The sequence below is a fragment of the Pogona vitticeps genome, chromosome 1 (assembly GCF_051106095.1).
Source record: "Pogona vitticeps strain Pit_001003342236 chromosome 1, PviZW2.1, whole genome shotgun sequence".
NCBI classification, from domain to species: Eukaryota; Metazoa; Chordata; class Lepidosauria; order Squamata; family Agamidae; genus Pogona; species Pogona vitticeps.
Window position 1 is genome coordinate 276,397,023 of NC_135783.1, and position 19,120 is coordinate 276,416,142.

The following is a 19,120-nucleotide window of genomic DNA, read 5'->3' on the forward strand; positions in this document are numbered from 1 at the left end:
GATGAAATCCAAGCCACTGGGAGAAAACTACAAAATGGACTCGTGCAATATGAATCACTTCTTTACAGAATCACACTTGCTATAATAATAAACCTGCAGTTTGGGGGCCAGTAGGTCATTAGCTGTAACATGGATTGTTCCAGCCATTTACTACCACACAAATCCCCAGCATTTATTAACATAACTGTCACTGTATCTCCCTGACCCTGAAATCTGCCGGAATACAAATTGACCTGTAATGCAAATACCACACGGTGTCCCATAGGTAGATCTGGAGACATAAAAAAATGGAACTACACCCTTCAGAAATGATCAGGATATTCCACATCTACTCTGTTGTTAAAATGGCATCTAGAATAGAATGATGACATTTTCCTGATGCTGTTTATGGTATCAAATTCATCAGCAGGGGTATGGTCATTTTTTGGGGTGGCAGTAAGCATTTGATAAGGCATGTTTCTTGGATCTGTTTCAAAATTCTTTTTAATCTTTGCTATCCTGAGGGTCTTTTAAGTGCTTGTTGTGGGTTTTTCAGGCTCTTTGGCCATGTTCTGAAGGTTGTTCTTCCTAACGTTTCACCAGTCTCTGTGGCCGGCATCCTCAGAGGACAGGAGTCAAAACTCTGTCTGTGCTCTGGTCTTTTAAGCATTGAAATACTGGGTTGGAACATACAGTACTATATTAGCAAACAGAGTATGACAGGTAACAAAGTGCCTCTTCCTTTATGTCTTAAATTAGTCAGATTTTTAAGCTCAGATCATATAGATATTGCACATCTTAAAACCCTGTTAGTTATTACTAAATTCCTGGACTTTTAGGGAACTTCTGGAAGCAGGTCTCCCTAGGGCTGAAGCTGAAAGCATAGGGCAACTAGGGCAACCTCACACCAAATGCCATGCCTTTCCTGCTCCAGTCACAAACTGCTGATTGATTTGTACAATTTAATCCAGATCTGATGTCACTGCATGATAACTTCTTCCTTAACAGCCAACAGTGTAGAATGGAGGCGATGAAACACACAGTATTAGGTTATACTAGAGAAGCTGAAAAGGGGAAGAAGAAATTTGAAGCATCCGTCATTTTTCTGTGGCAGACCCACATTCTCGGTAATACTTAGGAGTATCCAAAGTATCACATTTCTTGAAACAATGAAAAATTGTGTTTCTGATGGTGAATCAACACAGTTCCTGGTCCAATATTGCCTTCTCTGAGTAACAGTGGTTATATCACTAGAGGTCTATTACCTCACCTACCTCCTCATCCCCTTTTTTAAAATAAGGTTGGGCATCAAATCTCCTCTGTTTGAATTATGTAGTCTGGCCCTGAAGTGAGAGGTGGTCTCATTTATGTGCATTAACTGGAAATGTGGTTGAGTCAATTTGTCTATACTGCTACATGTTACCAAAAGGCAAGGATGTGGTATGGAGTAAATTTTCCATTTTTCATATAATAACAACAGTGCCAAAAATGGAGGCAGCATAGGCATCGGCAAGTGAGTTTCAAGGAGGGAATACATGGCAGAATCAAAACAAAAACAAAAACAAAAAAAAAAGTGTTGTGCCATCGGAAAGACTAGCATATTTATTTCAGATTTATATTCTCAGAATTGTGTTTCAGAAAGTGGATTTTAATTCACAAAAGCTCCCATGAAATAAACCACTCTTAGTCTTTCAGGTGCCACAACATTTCTGTTTTTATTTTCATGTTCATTTTGTTATACATGCTGACACAGATTCACATGGCACCCCCTCTGAAAACAAGCGCAGAAGATCCAGATGCCTGAACAGTTCTGTGTGAAGCAATGTGATAGTGTCCTGTAACAGAAGTGACTGAGGAGTGATATTGCCTAGTCAAGAAGTGGAACAGCAGGAGCACTATGAATTAGAACAAAGGGGCATTGTAGTGTCCTTTCTGGAATAAAAACTTCAGAAAGCAGTTGAGGGGAGAGAGAGAAAATCTGAATAGAAGTACTAACAGTGTCTTTTGTACTTGCAAAGTATTTATTTCATGTCTCTTCCAAGAAATAGCTCCAGGCAGTTCTTCAGGCACAACCAAATGCACACCACATGATCTTGCAGATTTCACACCCCTAATGTGAACTCCCATTTCTCCAGTTGCTCTCCCAGATTGTTCACAATGGAACCCTTTATACTCTTGGTATCAAGAACCCAGCTTCTCTGGAAACTAGTTGCAGTGCTTTAAAAACTGCGAAGACAGCAGTGTTCCAGAGGTTTTTGACAGAATCAATGCACTTTGTTGCATGCCATTTGCAAGGATAATGATGCATTCCGGTGCTCTGATGGCCTGTGAGAGCCTGTCAGCAAAAAGGGCAGTTGCAAAGGAAAACTGTCCCCCTCCGGATTTGCAGTCAGGGATAGAACCATATGACACCACACTAAATGCCAGATGGTGCTTAGCTTACTGACACTAAAGTGTTATTCATTCTACATGAGTCACTGTGCATATGAAGTATAAGTGCCATCAACAACCCCTATAACTTTGTCAGATCATTTCTTCTTCTTCTCCAAGTGTGCAAAATACCAGGCCCTTGAACCCTAGAAATTTTCAAGTCTTACCAGTTTGCCAATGCTGGTTTTGCTTACATCTCCAGCTCCCAAACCCCACTCTCGATGTCAGAGCTACTGATAGCCAAATGATAAGCAAAATCCATGGATGAGAAAGGCACAAACTGGTGAATATACTTCATGGTGATGCTGCTCTTAAAAGGCACAAAGAAAATGAACTAAAAAGGATCAAAGCAGCATCCCAGTACTGTACTCTCTTTTGAACTGCCTTGGGTCCCCTCACCAGGAGAAAGATGGCATAGGAATAAAAGAAACAAATAATAAATAAATAAATGAATAATATTTTCCTTACATTTCATTGGAATAGCATATTAAATTTTTATATCCTGAAAGACAACATCATTTTTCACTGTTTTATTTATATCACTAAAACAGTAACAGTGACATAAACATAGCCCATACTGGATGCTATGATTTGTATGGATGTTTGTTGAATGAATTTTTATATTCTCTTCACTGCCCCTGTTAGAGGGAATCCAAGCCTACTGTTGAATGTCCTTTTTAAAGTCCCTCACTTACTCTCTTCCTGATGGCTGCCTTAGGAAGCTGACTGAGATTTCCTCTTCACACCTGAAAAGGTAGAGGGGGGGGGGGACTGCCATCTCTGCAGACATTTACTGAAGACCTTTTGTCCTGCCTGCACCATTCAATCTATGCCCTAGATGTCCCATTTGCATTCCCCCATTGAAGGAATGGGGACCTCAGGGAGCATAGGAAACACAAAAATGTCATCACAAACTGAGACAAGGACCAAACCAGAATGTCTCCAAAAGGGCACAAGATGTGTTGGCTGCAATCAATGTGCCTTTATTTCAGCACAGAGAAGCTTGGAGGGCCTCTGCATACCCCTATTTGAATCACCATGGATATTTCCTCTTGTTAATGGTGTCACCCATGCATTGATGGAGCAGCCTGGGTAGGTGGGACTTGTTAGCGTTGGAAGGCAGCCCATCTAGGAGAAGGAAAACTCCAATTTCAAACCTCCACTGCCTTGTGGCTAAATGGAAAAGGCTTCAGGAGTTAACCTTGAGGCAAAATCCAGAGACGGAGTCCCAGAGGCAGTTCGTGTCATTTATTTATATACAGTGGTGCCTCGCATGACAGTTACCCCGCATGACAGTTTTTTCGCTAGACATTGACTTTTTGCAATCACTATAGTGATTCGCGAAACAGTGGTTCCTATGGGGGAATTTCGCTGGACAATGTTTGGTCCCTGCTTCGCAAACTGATTTTTGCTACACAACAATTTTGACAGCTCCCTCCACGCTCACAAAACAGGTATTTTCGGGACCTAAGCTTCGCAAGACAGCGATTTAAAAAGCTGATCGGCGGTTTGCAAAGCGTCCTTCCTATGGCCGATTTGCGCTAGACAACGACGATTCTTCCCCATTGGAACGCATTAAACAGGTTTCAATGCATTCCAATGGGGAAATGCTTTTCGCTAGACAATAATTTCGCTAAATAGCGATTTCAGTGGAATGGATTATCATCGTCTAGCAAGGCACTACTTACTTTATTTATTTATTTATTTGTTTGTTTGTTTGTTTGTTTGTTTGTTTGTTTGTTTGTTTGTTTAACTTATATGCCACCCACTCTATCCAAAGGTCTCTGGGCGGCTTACAACAATTAAAATACAATTAAAATACAATAAAAGACAAAACAATTAAAATACAATTAAAATATATACTCTAAAAATGGCCATCAGGACCCACAGTTCTGACAACTCTTGCGACATCGCTGGAACCAGTTGTATTGGCTCTTGCCTTTCCATTGGACTATTTCAGTGATGTGGAGAGAAGGGATTTACTGCTTGGGTAACAGCCTATCCTCCATGTTACTTTACCCAGGCTTCGTGCTCTGGAGAGGACACTCCAGCTTCACATACAGCATCTAAGACCTCCATACAAAGTACGGCACCATAGTCTCTCAAGACTGAAGGATGCCTATGCCTATGCCTAATGGTGGAAAACCACATACTCCAAGTGACGTTTTAATTTGAAACATGTTATTCCCATACTGTACATAAAACAATGAGAGAATTTGCATCGTGTCTTCCAATATCTGCTTCATATACAGTAACTTCATTCTCATTCCTATATGATATAGCCTGCTTCTTGGAAGGAAAGCGATGACAAACCTAGACAGCATCTTAAAAAGCAGAGACATCACCTTGCCGACAAAGGTCCGTATAGTCAAAGCTATGGTTTTTCCAGTAGTGATGTATGGAAGTGAGAGCTGGACCATAAAGAAGGCTGACCACCAAAGAATTGATGCTTTTGAATTGTGGTGCTGGAGGAGACTTGAGAGTCCCCTGGACTGCAAGGAGAACAAACCTATCCATTTTGAAGGAAATCAGCCCTGGAAGGGCAGATCCTGAAGCTGAGGCTGCAATGCTTTGGCCATCTCATGAGAAGAGAAGACTCCCTGGAAAAGACCCTGAAGTTGGGAAAATGTGAAGGCAAGAGTAGAAGGGGACGACAGAGGATGAGATGGTTGGACAGTGTCATCAAAACTACCAACATGACTTTGACCAGGAGGCAGTGGAAGACAGGAGGGCCCGGCATGCTCTAGTCCATGGGGTCACAAAGAGTTGGACATGATGTCACAACTAAACAACAACAACATAGTAACCTGACATTTTGATTTGTCCTAAATCAGTAAAATTAAATTTCCCTGGTATTTCTTGCCCATGTATAATTAAAAGAAATTTCAGCAAGAATCAAGAAAGAGTGGGTTCTCATCAGAGATCTAATGTATGAATAACAAATTCTTAATATGCACCCTGTAATATGTGACTTGGCCTCATACCAAATCCAGAATTCCAATTTACTTTTAGCAGAATACTGAGGAGTACAGCAGTACTGCTTTAATCGATTTATGGAAAATAAATGCAACCAGGGTGGACTTTCTATTCTGAGATTGACATCTGTCATTTTGAAAATGTGCAGGAATGATCCTCCTGACTGGTATGAAGGTGCCCAGATTAAAATTCCACACCTCCCTTGTTTCTCTTTTTCTTTCCCTGTGGCCCTTTCCTACATTCTCTGCCTCTCCTCTGCTCAGCTATAACCTTATCCCCAGAATCGTTCTTCTGGCAGCTGTTTTATTTTATTTTTTTTTAATCGGCCACCACATATATATGTATATAGATATTTCAGAATGCTTTATCTATTTTAATAGCGGCTGACGTGTCTAAGAGGCCCAGCTGTCTACTACAAATGCTAGCTTCAAGGTAGCAGCTGGAAGAGAGGGAGGGGAGACATGCTATGCTTCTTGATTTCTTAGCAGTTTCATGGTTCCATGGTAGCACATATATTATGAATACAGTGGAGAGTAATGGTCCAGGGGAGTATTATGGAATCCTTACTATGCTAAATTTCATGCACGAGCATTCTCATATAACGTTCCTTGGCAGTGAGGTCCACATTTTCCAGTGATGGATTCTACTCTGTGAGACTTCTGCAGAGCGAATTACAATGTGAAAGGAAAAATGCCTCTATAATATTTGGCAATGAAACAAAGCCATTACATTATTTTACACTGCCATTTCTTTGCAGTCTTGCACTACAGAATGTGAATTAAAATACACATATATTGCATAGCATTTGAGTGAGGTTTGCTAATCTCATTTACATGACTAGTATAGTACTTTGAGGAAGAAAATGACTTCTGAGCGTCCTGAAAAAGGGACAACCTAACCTACTGTGACGTGTCATACTTTAGTGTACAGAAGACGAAGAGCAAAGCCCAAGAAGACAAGAGAAATTGATGAAGTCAATGTTTTATCCTCTGTATCACAGAATTACTTCACTTACAAATATTGCTATGATCAAAGTGTCTGTCATAGTTGACATCAAATATGAAAGTTGTAACACATATTCTCTAATTTCAAGTCTAAAGTAACAACAATTTTCAGAGGGGTAGACTATTCTTTCTTTTTTCTTTATTCATTCAGACACCATCGGCTTGCTTGGTTGCTGATGCTTTTGTCTCCGCACTCGTTTTCCCCTGACTGTTGCCCCTTGCTGCGTTTAATTGTAACAGAGCTTGGAAATGTTAATCTTTTGGACAGAGGCTGCCCAAATCCTTCAGCTCACATGCAGTTCTTCCAAGCTCTGTTCATAATATCATGCAGTGAATGCGATGATCTGAAGTAACCACAGCTCAACGGGAGAGCACATGATTTACATGTAGATGGTCCTGTCGAGGACCTGCTTTAAAAAGAGCACAGATAGGCCTGGCAAGGCTCCTGTTTGATTCCTTATGGATCTGCTGCTACTCAGAGCAGACAGTTCTGGCCTCAACCAGCCTGATTTGAATCAGTATAAATAGGATTTGCCCTACCATAAGGCATAGATAGATGTTTTAAGCAGCAGATGCTGGGATGGGGGCAGCAGTTACAACCTCTTGGCTACCGCTTCTGTCAGGGACCAGACATGAGTATGCCACTCATAGTCCTTCTTGGGCCCACAAACTAGCCTCTCCTTTCAGGCATGGTGAAGGATGACATCCAATGGATTAAAAAGTCAGTTGAGTTCTATATGTGGACTAGGGAGAATGGCGCCAATTTGTCAATCTCAGGCAGCAAAATGCTCTGGACTGTCTCTGAGCATAAGCATTTGGTGTATAAAGGAGTTTTCACAAGGAGACACTAACAAGCAATAAAAAGGAGAGGAATGTTTGAACATTGCTTGTAATCTTCGTGAAACAAGTGATTTCAGGTCTGTGTTATTATTGCCTCTGGTAAAGATGGACTTTAATATTTGTTTTATTTATTTATTTATTCGATTTCTACCCCGCCCCTCTAGACGACGTCTAGTCGGGGTGGCTTACATAAGTTAAAACACATTTAAACAGCTTATAAATAACATATATAGTGCAATTATTATAATTAATACTATCCAAGATGGCAAAACTCAAAAAGAAAAAGAAAGAAAAGAAAACTTACTTGACTTGGGGGAAGACCTGTTTAAATAACCAAGTTTTTAGTTGGCTTTTGAAAACCTTTTAAAGGTTTCTAGGATTCCTGCCCTCAGCATTCACCTAGAATATCTCAGGCAAAATTCTGGGAATGGGAGAGCAAAAATCAAAAGACAAACAAGATGCATCCTTGCCTCCATTATCTGCTTCACTTCACATGTTTCTGCTCTGAAGAAGAAGGAACTCTTGTGCTCCCTGGAGCACCCAGTGCTGCTTGGTAGTTGCCCCATTGACCCAAGAATTGGGGAGACTTCCAGGCAGCATTGGGACTCCAGGGGGCCTGGGGAGGGCATCCCCTTCTTTTTCAAAGCAGAAACATGTGAAGTGAAGCAGATAATGGAAGTAGTGATACATATCTTTTGTCTTCTGGTTTTTGTTGTCCCACTCCCAGAATTCCACCTGGAGGATTCTAGGTGAATTCTGGGACTCAGGGTACTAGATCCCCAAATGTACTATCTTTAGCCTCTGGAATGGAAGAAATGTTATTTAATTTTGAGCAAGAATGATAATAATGCAACAGGATTCTATGGAAACTTATAGCACATTGAATCATGACTTCTGACTCAACAATGACATGTTGCAGCAAAATGCCACAACCATCTTTGTAGGTAAAAGAAAGAAGAAAGACAGAGTGGGAAGATGAAATGTTGGAACTAAGGCATTATAGCTGGAAAGACAGAAGACTGCCAATCTCTTAAAACAATAGCAGACTGCTGACAACTGTGTCACTAGGAACTTTGGACTTCAGGAACATTTACCTTTCCAAATTTGTTGACCTCAATGCAGTTTTCTTTAAACTTCTCCTGTAAAGTTTCCGCCAGCCGACAGAGCAAGGCACCATTATCCAGTTTCTCCATGAAGGTCTCAGCTGTTATTTCTTTTCCTGATATGAAATAAAAATGATAACCAGCATTAGTTTTGACAAATGTTGATTATCTGAGGAGACATTGTAGTACCACCAATTTAAGTCCTAGTACTGTGAATATGGTTAGAGGGGAGCACCTAGTTTCATACCACTTGGCCACAGCTTTTTCTAAGTAATCAAGAAGAAAGGTTGCATTGAGTTTTTGCATAAAAGCAAGAACCCAGATTTTCCAGGGTTCTTGCTCATCCACAAGGCAAGGGCCTCTCTTCCTTAGATTCATGCCTGCTCCTATGGAGAAAGTGGTGATTAGAGAAGGGCTAGACACTTTCATCTAATCATACTCGAGGAAATTATTCCTGAAGCCCTTTTCAGTCATCCTGTGATCTGGAATCATCAACAGGTTCATGTAGAGAGATCAGTATGCCCACCCCCTACATCTCTTTGCTCATGAGAGCAGTGTCTCATCTGCAGATGAAGAGTTTCTGCTCCCTTGTAGGGTCTCCATGCAAGCAACAGTCTTGGAGGAACTATGAGTTTCTGCTCACATGTAGAGTCTAAATAACAGCAGGACCCCTCTTTTCATGCACATCATAAACATGTTGATGACTCTGGATTTCATAATGACTATGGCTGGATTAGGGTTTCACTTTCTAGTACAACATAATTGTAGTTGTTTTCCCTCAAGAGATCTAGCACTACATTATGATTGCCAAATACTGTTGGAAACAAATGGTACTGTATTCTTTATCAGGAGAAACCTCTGGTCAGAGGCACAAATGATGACTGAATTCAGCACAATATTATTTGAATATTATCTGAGCATGGATTTCCTCCTTTATGAATGAGATAGGGCAAGCCTCTGGTTCACTTGCTCCCACTTCCCTTTCCTCTTCTCTTGTACTCACAAAGGAGATATCTGTTTTGCTGTTGGTTTTAAGCAAATTACAGTTCCCTCTGGAATAATTTGTTCATTTGTTTAAGGCATTCTAAAAGCATCCTTGTATATAGTTGGATGATTTGCAATTAGCATGACAACCAACACTCGCAGAAAATACAAAACATAATGAAATATAAAAAAACAATAGATTCTGTGCCCCTTTGCCTGGATCCCTCTTGTACTGTTTTCCATTCCCAGTGGGCTCTGAAGCAATTCCAGCCTTTGCCCACCCAACCCAAAATGACAAGACGAGACACTGTGATATGGGTTAAAGCTAGGGCCACAACTTTATTTAACTGCCCCCTTTTTACAAGGGGGGGCAGCCGTAGTGTTAACGGGTCTGGAACCCTCATCATTCTTGACCAACCAGTCCAGACCTTTGCCCCTGGGTGTTCCTACCCTGAGAGGGTGCTGTTGAACTTTCCAGCACCCTCTTGGCCATCCACACAGAGTACCTGGAGCCGCCCTCTACCCGAGTCTCTAGACTCCAAGTGCCCAGCGTCCCCTGGGGTCTCCCTGTTTTCCCTCCCCTCAGCCAAACCTCTGTAAATGCAATTCTGAGAGGAGGGATCCCTTGCACTTTCGGGGTACCCACCCAGGAACTCACCTGAACTTACCCTGTTTAGCATCATGATCGTACTGCCAGTGACCTATTTAGCTCCCATGTGATCCCTGGGAATAACAATGGGATGGGCGTAAAACCACCTGTAGCCTAGAGCCAATTTGGTGCAGGTCAAAAATTTCCACCAGGCCCTGAAGTGACCAGCTACTCTCCTTCTTACCCTGGTGGGATGGTGGGTTGCTTGTCAAGCAGGGAAGAGGATGGTGCAGGCCACAAGGCTTGGTTTAAAAACTCACATTGAGCCAGGCCTGCCCGTCCTCTCATGAGGACCCTGCCTGTCACGCTTCGAGTGGGTGGGCAAAGAGCCCCCACCCAGGCAGCTCTGTGACTTTGCGGAGGGTCGTTGGCACTACAGGTGTTTTGAATGACAACTCTCCTAGTCCTTTATCACGGGGTTCCTGAATTTGCCAATGTTTCGCCACCCCTGTCCTAATTCCTACCAACCCCACCCTTTTTTATTTTTCATTTAATATTAAAGCAAAAATACAAATTCAATAATAATGACATACAATGTGCATTGGACTTTCCCCACCCATGCCACCTTCATCCTTGGGACTAGGTGACCAGTAATCATTTATGTCCCTTTTCACTCCATACCTCTCCAAAAATATATTGATTCTTTTGCTGGCATATAGCCTTTCCCCTTCAAAAAGACATGCTCCAAGTATGAATTTCATAATTCTTTGAAATCAATAGACTTTATCATTGAGAGCTTACGAAAAGCCCTGCTGGATCAGGCCAAGGGCCCATTTAGTACAGCTTCCTGTATGTCACAGTGGCCCCACCAGATGCCTCTGGGAACACATGAGACAACTAGATACCTGTCTCTTGATACCAGTCCCCTGCATCTGGCATTTTGAAGCACCTTCTTTTTAAACCTGGGGAGTATACATTCCCATCATGGCTTGTAACCTGCAATGGACTTTTGCTCCAGAAATCTGTCCAATCCCCTTTTAAAGGCATCTAGGCCAGATGCCATCACCACATCTAATGCTGCATCTTACTTTCCTATTGGCATTAACGTAGAATTTACCAAAGTTTCAGTTTTGGATTGGCTCTTTCAAGAATCCCCCAGCCAGCTCGTGGTGAAGCTGGAAGCTTGGAAAAGTTTCATTTTCCAGTGACAGCTCCTGGTAGCCCCCAGCAGTATAACCACTGATAGTGCTGATTGGAAAATGCTTGGGAGTTGTCATCCCCAAAAAAGGAATTTTGGGAGAGTGGCTTGTCTAAGGCCAGCTAGTAAATTCAGAGCAAAAGCAAGAACTAAAATGGAGATGTTCAGATTTGGTCTCTCCCACTAGACATACACAGCAGATGAATCATTTGACATGTATTGGAGTAAAGAGGAGGTGAGGGGAAATGCCTGGCCTTAAGCACATTCTTTCTACTCTAGGTAGCCATTTTCTGTTTATAATCTAAGTTAGATCTGGAGGGAAAGCCAGTGCTGGGTAGAACAGGAGACACTACCTTTTTCCTCTCATAAGTGGCACAAAAGGAGGAGTTCATGGGGCACACTTGCTTCCCTGTTGCCAGCCTCATGCAAGTAAACTGTCATCTCAACTATTTGAGTGTAAATATATTTAACATGCTGGGCTCTTCAACAATATGTTGCACTGTGTCAAGAGAGGCAAACAGAGATGTTTGGCTGGATCTATGCCGGGTTTTGTACATTTATAAGTTCTGCATTTTGAGCAAAATTGACTTATCTTTCAGTGGCAAGCATAAGCACTATTCAGGCTTTAAGCTTGAATCTTTGTAGGTCTCAGCAGCTGGTAGAGGTGACACATGCATATACGTATTTTCTCTGGATCCTCATCCTATCCAGAAGCCTTTCAGACTTTTTTTTTTTGCAATTAATGCAAAGGTTCACAGCAGAGGCTGTAAGTATTTGCTTCTCATGACACACACTTAAAGTATTTGCATGATCAGGAGCTTGTCTTATATAAAGCAGTGGTCCCCAACCTTGGGCCGCCAGATGTTCTTGGGCTTCAACTCCCAGACATCCTAGCCAGCAGAGGTGATGGTGAAGGCTTCTGGGAGTTGTAGTCCAAGAACATCTGGAGGCCCAAGGTTGGGGACCACTGATATAAAGGTCCAGGAGATTCCATATGGGGGAGGTGGGTAGAGATGAGGTGTGCATGCAGCCCAAAATCCTCACTGCTCATTGAGCCCAACAAGGATTTAGGTTAACTCTTGAGCAGGGATATAAAAAAAACTGGACTAAATCCATATTGAATTGGTTGCACTTAGTTCTCCTTGAAATCAATGTGAAAAGTTAGTAACAACTTATATTTCATTGATTTCAGAGGAAACCAAATGTAAGCAGCTGAATTAGAATGTCTCACTGAGGTGTAAAGCAGTGGTCCCCAACCTTGTGCCTCCAGATGTTCTTGGACTACAACTCCCAGAAGCCTTCACCATCAACTCTGCTGGCCAGGATTTCTGGGAGCTGAAGCCCAAGAACATCTGGAGGCTGAAGGCTGGGGACCATTGGTTTAAAGCAGTGGTGTCGAACTATAGCCCTCCAGATATTCTTGGACTTCAACTCCCAGAAGCCTTCACCACCACCTCTGCTGGCCAGGATTTCTGGGAGTTGAAGGCCAAGAGCATCTGGAGGGCCACAGTTCGACACCACTGGTTTAAAGCATCTAGATTCATTTGTTCTGAAAGTATGCAGATGTATGAGACATTAGTCCTACTATGAAATACTAAGAATGATGAGGGTTAACATTTATGCCTTTCAAAAAGAACAAACATAATCAGCGTGTTTAAAGAAACAGATATTTGGAGATACACAACATGCTTTTCATAAAAACTGTAAAGGGGAAAAGGGGGGGGGAAAACCCTCCCAGATAGTATGAGCATGACTGATCATAGAATGGTGAATATCATCTGGGAAAGGGTTATGGGGCAGCAGATAAGCAATACACTCTATCCTGCCCCAGACACCATTACTGCCTACAGTATATAAGTCTCTATGTAAAAGAGAGAGAGGCCACATGCTACCACTTCTGAATTATAGCAAGAACACATTTGTTTTCTTGAAGGTTCCCAAGCTAGGAACAGGTGCTAAAAATAACTCACTGAATAGGAGAGAAGAGGAGGTAGGCTAGAAGGCAAGCCATCGATTTAGAGCAAGCTTTTCTACTTGTGATTCAAGAACAAGAGCCTGAACTGAGCATGGATACCTTAAAAATAGCCGAGTATAATTACAGTGTAGAACAATAGCCTTACCCAACAGGTTTGTCAGCCACAGAGCCAGGTCTTCCTTCATTGGTAACAAATTCGCCTCATGTCTGCTTGCCAGCCACTGGCTATACTGGTGCATATCAGAGAGGCCAGGGCCTCGGGCCTTTGGGCTGAGAGCAGTACACATCCTTCAACAACGGGTGCTACCTGTTTTGTAGGAGGAAAGAGACACTTAGAATGTCATGTGAGAAATTGTGTTTTTATTTGGGACTTGAATTAATGCTTGGGAAATGTTGCTTTTCTGGCTGACGACTCTCAAAATTCCCAGCCACATTGCCACTGTTTTTGCTGACTAGAAGATGCTGGGAGTTATATTCTGAAAAAGCAACTTTCCCAACATCCTATTGTTAATGATTCTGAATGAATGTATGGTAAAAGATGCCATGGAAATAAGAGATCCATTTTATGAAAATAACATATTATAAGACAAACACGTTTATATTTTTTTAGATGAAATATTTTGCCACTAGTGATTGAAGAAACACAGAAGAGGTGAATATACTTGTAACACTTACCTTGGTACACATGTTGTCAAAAATCTTTGCAAGCAGGGATTAAAACGCAAATAAAAAGGTGGTTAGGCAAGCTAGTACAGGGATCGACATAAAGAAAGGCAATGTAGTCTAGTGGTTAAGAGTGGTAGAGCAGGATTTGAGAGGCTCATGGCTTTCACCTATAGCCATCTTTGTGTTGAATGGCTTCAGAACAAAACAAAACAAAATCATAACGAACCTAGAGCTACAGGCTAGAAAGGTGGAAGGAGAAATAACAGCAGCCCTCTGGAGAATCTATTGAACTTGTGGGCAGACTTAAGGGGAACATCTGGAGAGAAAACCCAGCTCATCACCCCATATACCTAAACAAAAAAAAGCCCCAGATATTTGTATTCTGAGTTCCTTTATGATAAATCCATAATGGCATTTCATAAGTATCATTGAGCAACCCAAGGACAGTTTCCACCAGAAAGAATGAAAGCTAGCAGAAAACATAAGTTTTTGACATTAAAATCTGACGGCAATCTTACTAAAAATAGTAATTAACTTTCTTTTAATAAAATCAGGAGAGTAGATTTTGCATTGAAATTTTCTTCCTATCTGAAGCAGAACAGCACTAAGAATCTAGCAGCCACTACAACTGCGTACAAGAGGATACAGAAGATCCTTTCTTGTATCGGAGCAAACACAACAAAGTTTTGCAGTATATTAAAAAGAAACCTTTTTTGGGGGGTTATGCATCAAGCCTTTGTGGACAACATCCATTTCCTGCTTGATAGCTCAGTGGTTTAGGTATCTGGTTGGGTGTTCAATTCCCCACTGTGCCTCCTTGACAGGGGCTGGACTTGATGATCCATAGGGTCCCTTCCAGCTCTGCATTTCCAAGATGGTGATGATGATGATAATGATCATTTATAAGATACCTGATGCCTCCAAAGAGGGGCTGTAGTACATGGCAGCTTATGCTAAACAAAATTTGTTCATTTCCAAAGTGCCATGATGGTTTTCCTATAAACCAAATAAAATGCCCTCCTGAAATTTTATCAGAGTGTTTTGTGTGTGCCAGAAGAACCCATGTGTCATTGAGAATTAACAGATCATTTTACCCTAATCCCAAAGAACTGGCCAAGCTGGGGACCTGGAAGTTCTCCCAGTCAATGGGCAAAGTCCAAAAGGGAGCACAGACTGTCACTTTGCATCAGGATTAGAACCTAATAATTTGCTTTTTACATGGCTCCAAGCAGGTGGATTTGTTCAGGGGGCCAGCAGTCTTTCATAAAAGATCAGCAAGATATGAGACTGCCAGTGGGTTTCCTTGCAGGCAACAGCAAGGTTTGCCAAATGACTGGGGGTTGCAAACCACACGTCTGAGCCACATACATTTTTTTTGGGGGGGGAGCAAGCCTAGAAGTGGCTGAAACTGTAAAACAAAGAAGTATTATGCTAGTAGGGCAGCAGGGGGTGGGAAGGTTAGCACTGTTCCTTTTTCCCACCAGTTCTGAGAACCTGAACATCTGAACTATGGATTTTAAAAGCAAAAGAAAAATAATAAAAATTTGAAAGTGAGCTTCCCTGGCAAAGGTGATTGAATGGTAAACTGAGACAACCAGTGGCCAAAAAGAAAGGAGAGCTGGAATCTTGAATGCCTGACACAGGAAGCATTATTTAATGTTTTTATGACTATTTAGAGAAATGGAACATCCATTCATTTTCATACCATGTACTGTATGAAGAACTGAAGATATTATAAAGTGACAATTATTTACCAGAAATGTCCTTTTTCTGTTTATCTACAATAAGAGATAATAGTAAATGAATCTGAATAGAGCATTTTCCTAACTCTTTGAACATTCATCTGCTTCTTTTCTCTCTTAAAATAACCCACACTAAAAAAAACAAAAAAACAAAATGGTACAGAGCTGGGATAGCTTGCATGGATTCTAATGAGCTGCTTAAAATCCCAAATTGCTAGCACACCTAAGATATCAGTTTACCAAGCTTATCATCCCTATCCTCTTTGCTCTTTTAGGATATGGAACTACTTTTAAAAAAATTATTTTATCATTGCTCATCCATACAAAACATACAAAATAATAGAGTAAGACATAACAAAAACAACAAACGACAACAAAACCTAAACCTTCATACTACATGTATAGATCAGAGATTTTGCCATCGTCTAGGTCATCTAATATCCTCAAAGGGTTCTTGTAAGCACTGGTTCACCACACGCATTTCTTCCCCTATGTTCCTGTCTGTTTCTAGACCCAATTGCACATTAGCTTCCACCTTTCCTTTATAAAGTATCTCAGTTGATCCTGTATTGCCTCTGAAAGCATATCTAGTTCTGCAATATCCAGTTACTTTTTAAATAGCTCCTCCATCATTGGTATTTTTCCATTCTTCCATTTTTGGGCCCAGAGTAACCTGGCTGATGTGCATATACACAGTAGACTATATTTTATTTTATTTTTAAATCAGTGAGCTCTGGCATTATATTCAATAACAGCATTTCAGGTTTTAAACTTAGTTTTTGCTGGACAATTTCTTGTGACATTTCCCAAACCTGCAACCATTTTTTTTCTTTTTCACATGACCACCATACATGATAATAAGTCCCTGGACTTTTTTATTTATATATTTAGGATATGGAACTTCTTAACTCTACCATCTGTCCCTACATGGAAGAGCAGATAGATCTCGACTGTGGCTATCCTAAACCCATGGCGTTTCCTCTCCCTGGATCATTGTCCAGGTTTTCTAGCTTTTCACAATTGGGCTCATTTGGGGAAAAACTGGATTTATGCTAGAAAATGTAGAAAGAAATGTACAACAAATTTGTTTTAGCCGGATTTTGTAGACATCCCAGGCAACAGATGCTGCAGGACAGGGAGTAGGTCCAAGGTTCTGGAGGACAGAGGTGCACACTGCTCTGCAGGCAACATCACAAATTTAGCCTGCTCACCTGTGGTCTCTTGTTTCACCAGACTATCATAGCATTTCTCAGCCTGGAGGTTGTGACCCACAAGGGGGTTTCAAAGGGTCATGGATAGAGATGGCCACAAACTTCGGTTCCCTTTCCCTGGCTTCCTGGCTGGATCCTCCATGCAACCAGCTGGTGCACACTCCTCATGTCGTTTGGCACAGGCTTTCCTGCCCCACTTCCTTGGCTGATTGCCCACTCAGACAACGAGGCAGGTCAGGCAAACTTGAGCTCCTGCCAAACAAATGGAGAGGAGGAGGAGAGGAGTGCGCTCTCAATGGGCCATTGGCCAGGAAGGGAATGTGCAACACCTTTGGTGCTGCATGTACAAATTGGCATGAACCTCCAAACCAAGGTTCGTGCCCACCTCTAGTCTTGGGTCACTTACATCTATGCAGTGTATTTCTTTCTTGACTTTTCAGAGTGGAATATTAAAGTTAGTGTGTATGTGTACGTATGAGGCCCTTTGGGGTGGGGAGAAAGAAGCCTCTACATTCCCAGAAAGGATGACTTTGCCCCATTAAAAGTGCCTTTTTATGAAAACGTGGTGGGGGTAGGGGTCACAGTTTATTTGGATATTATAAAACTGGGTCACAACTTAAAAAAAGGTTGGGAACTACTGGTCTATCAGGCCAGCTTCCATACATGTAATGGGGAAAGGTGTCATTCTCCCCTTTGCTTCAGGCAGCAAATATCATGAGCCCATCCTGTAAAGCTGCTAAGCATTAGTGATTCACCATATATACATTGATACTAATGCAAAACAGAAGGTTTATCTTTTACCGGTCAATGAATGTCAATGCAGGCACTGCCCATGTCAGTAGAACCAACAAATGGCACATTATATGACTCACAGTGCAATCGTTCTCTGTGCTTGCTGAGGACAAGGGTGACACTTCCTTCCAGGTAGGAATTATCTACAAGGGTGTTTCTAGACAGGCGGCAAAGCTGCATAGATGTAAGTGAACACAATTCCTGAATTCAGCTGGTACTAATACAGCACAGCATGCATTTCTGTGTCCATTAAAATAATAAACAAATTCAGAATTTTTCCCATCTTGCCAGCCCCAGAGAACAGCCATGCTCCCAGGTAAGTATGTATTGCAGGGGAAATGCCATTTTGATGATGGCCTTATCTGACCCCACAGAATTAAATAAACATTAAAAGAAGCTCACAGTCCTTTCACAGAAAAAGACATTCCTAGCTATCCCAAGCTTTCCAAATTACGATATATGTAAAGAAATATAATTTACAGTGTTGGGGGTCATTTTGTTGCTCCCACTGTTTGATAACTGAGTGAGAAATCCAGTACCAGTAGATCCAGGGCTGGCTTCTGCCCAGCTTTGTACTACATTATACAACTCAGTTTTCACTATATCCACTTTACATGGACTTTCTAGCCAATTTTGCTGCATAGGAAAAAGTCACCAAGACTATGATTAAAATGAAGAAGATTAAAGAAGATACAATGTTAAAATGGTCTAAAAAATTTGGCTATAATGTAGAATTAGAAAAATGGCAATAACTTTGGACAAAAAAAGATATAAATTAACACTTCCTACAAAAAAATTATATAAAATGTTTTATAGATGGCATTTGTCACCAGCTAGACTAGCAAAAATGTTCCCAAATATGTCAAACAAATGTTGGAAATGTAAAAATTCATGAAGGAAGTTATTACCATGTATGGTGGACTTGTGATAAAGCAAAAAACTATTGGGCTAAAATCTATATGTGGATTAAGCAAATGTCAAAACAGGAAATAGAATTTAAACCGAAAATATTTTTGTTAGGAATACTACCAAACACTGTAGATATACAAAGCTATTATTTAATGCTACATGTTTTGACAGCAGCTCGGTTATTATGGGCACAGGTTTGGAAAGATGAAAATCCACCAAATGATAATATGATCATCAAAAAAAAATATTAGAAAGTGCAGAAATGGATAGATTAACTAAGAGGCTAAAGGGACCAGAAGTATCATCTTTTTATTTAAGCTGCAATTTATTTTATGATTGGTGAAAAGTAAAAATCCCGCAGTAAAGGAACAGAAAATGAATAAAAAATGGGATGTCATGAACAGGATCTCATCAGAATAATTATTCAAATGTACAAGATTGCTTTTATATTGAGCTTTAGGTTTTTTTCTTTTTGCATTTAGACTATCGTTGTTTATTGTTAGATGATTAGAGATTCTTACACTTTAGGTTTACTGTTTAAATGCACATTGTGCTATATATCTATGTTTTTTAATTGAAAAATACAAATATTTAATAAAAAAGGAGTAAGATTAAAGTTTCTAAGCTAACATCAAAATCATTATTGAATATTCTGTTTTGTTGAATTTTGTTGGAAAAAACATTACCATCATCATGTTTCCCAACAGAGATAAAGGGAGTGA

The 19,120-nt window shown here is 40.9% G+C and overlaps 1 protein-coding gene across 3 annotated transcripts in view; it reads right to left on the reverse strand.

Annotated features, from left to right (window-relative positions):
• Positions 1 to 19,120, reverse strand: part of GAS2 (growth arrest specific 2) — a 144,549-nt gene that overhangs the window by 100,259 nt on the left and 25,170 nt on the right. For 2 of the 3 annotated variants that reach the window (XM_072985875.2, XM_072985876.2), the window contains exons 2-3: positions 13,224 to 13,385; positions 8,324 to 8,448 (exon numbers count right to left, since the gene is read on the reverse strand). In XM_072985875.2, coding sequence (XP_072841976.1) covers positions 8,324 to 8,448; positions 13,224 to 13,365 — 267 coding nt within the window. In that variant the 5' untranslated portion in view covers positions 13,366 to 13,385. Of the gene's footprint in view, positions 1 to 8,323; positions 8,449 to 13,223; positions 13,386 to 13,753; positions 13,778 to 19,120 lie in introns of all 3 variants that reach the window. The other variant, XM_072985877.2, reaches the window with a different exon arrangement.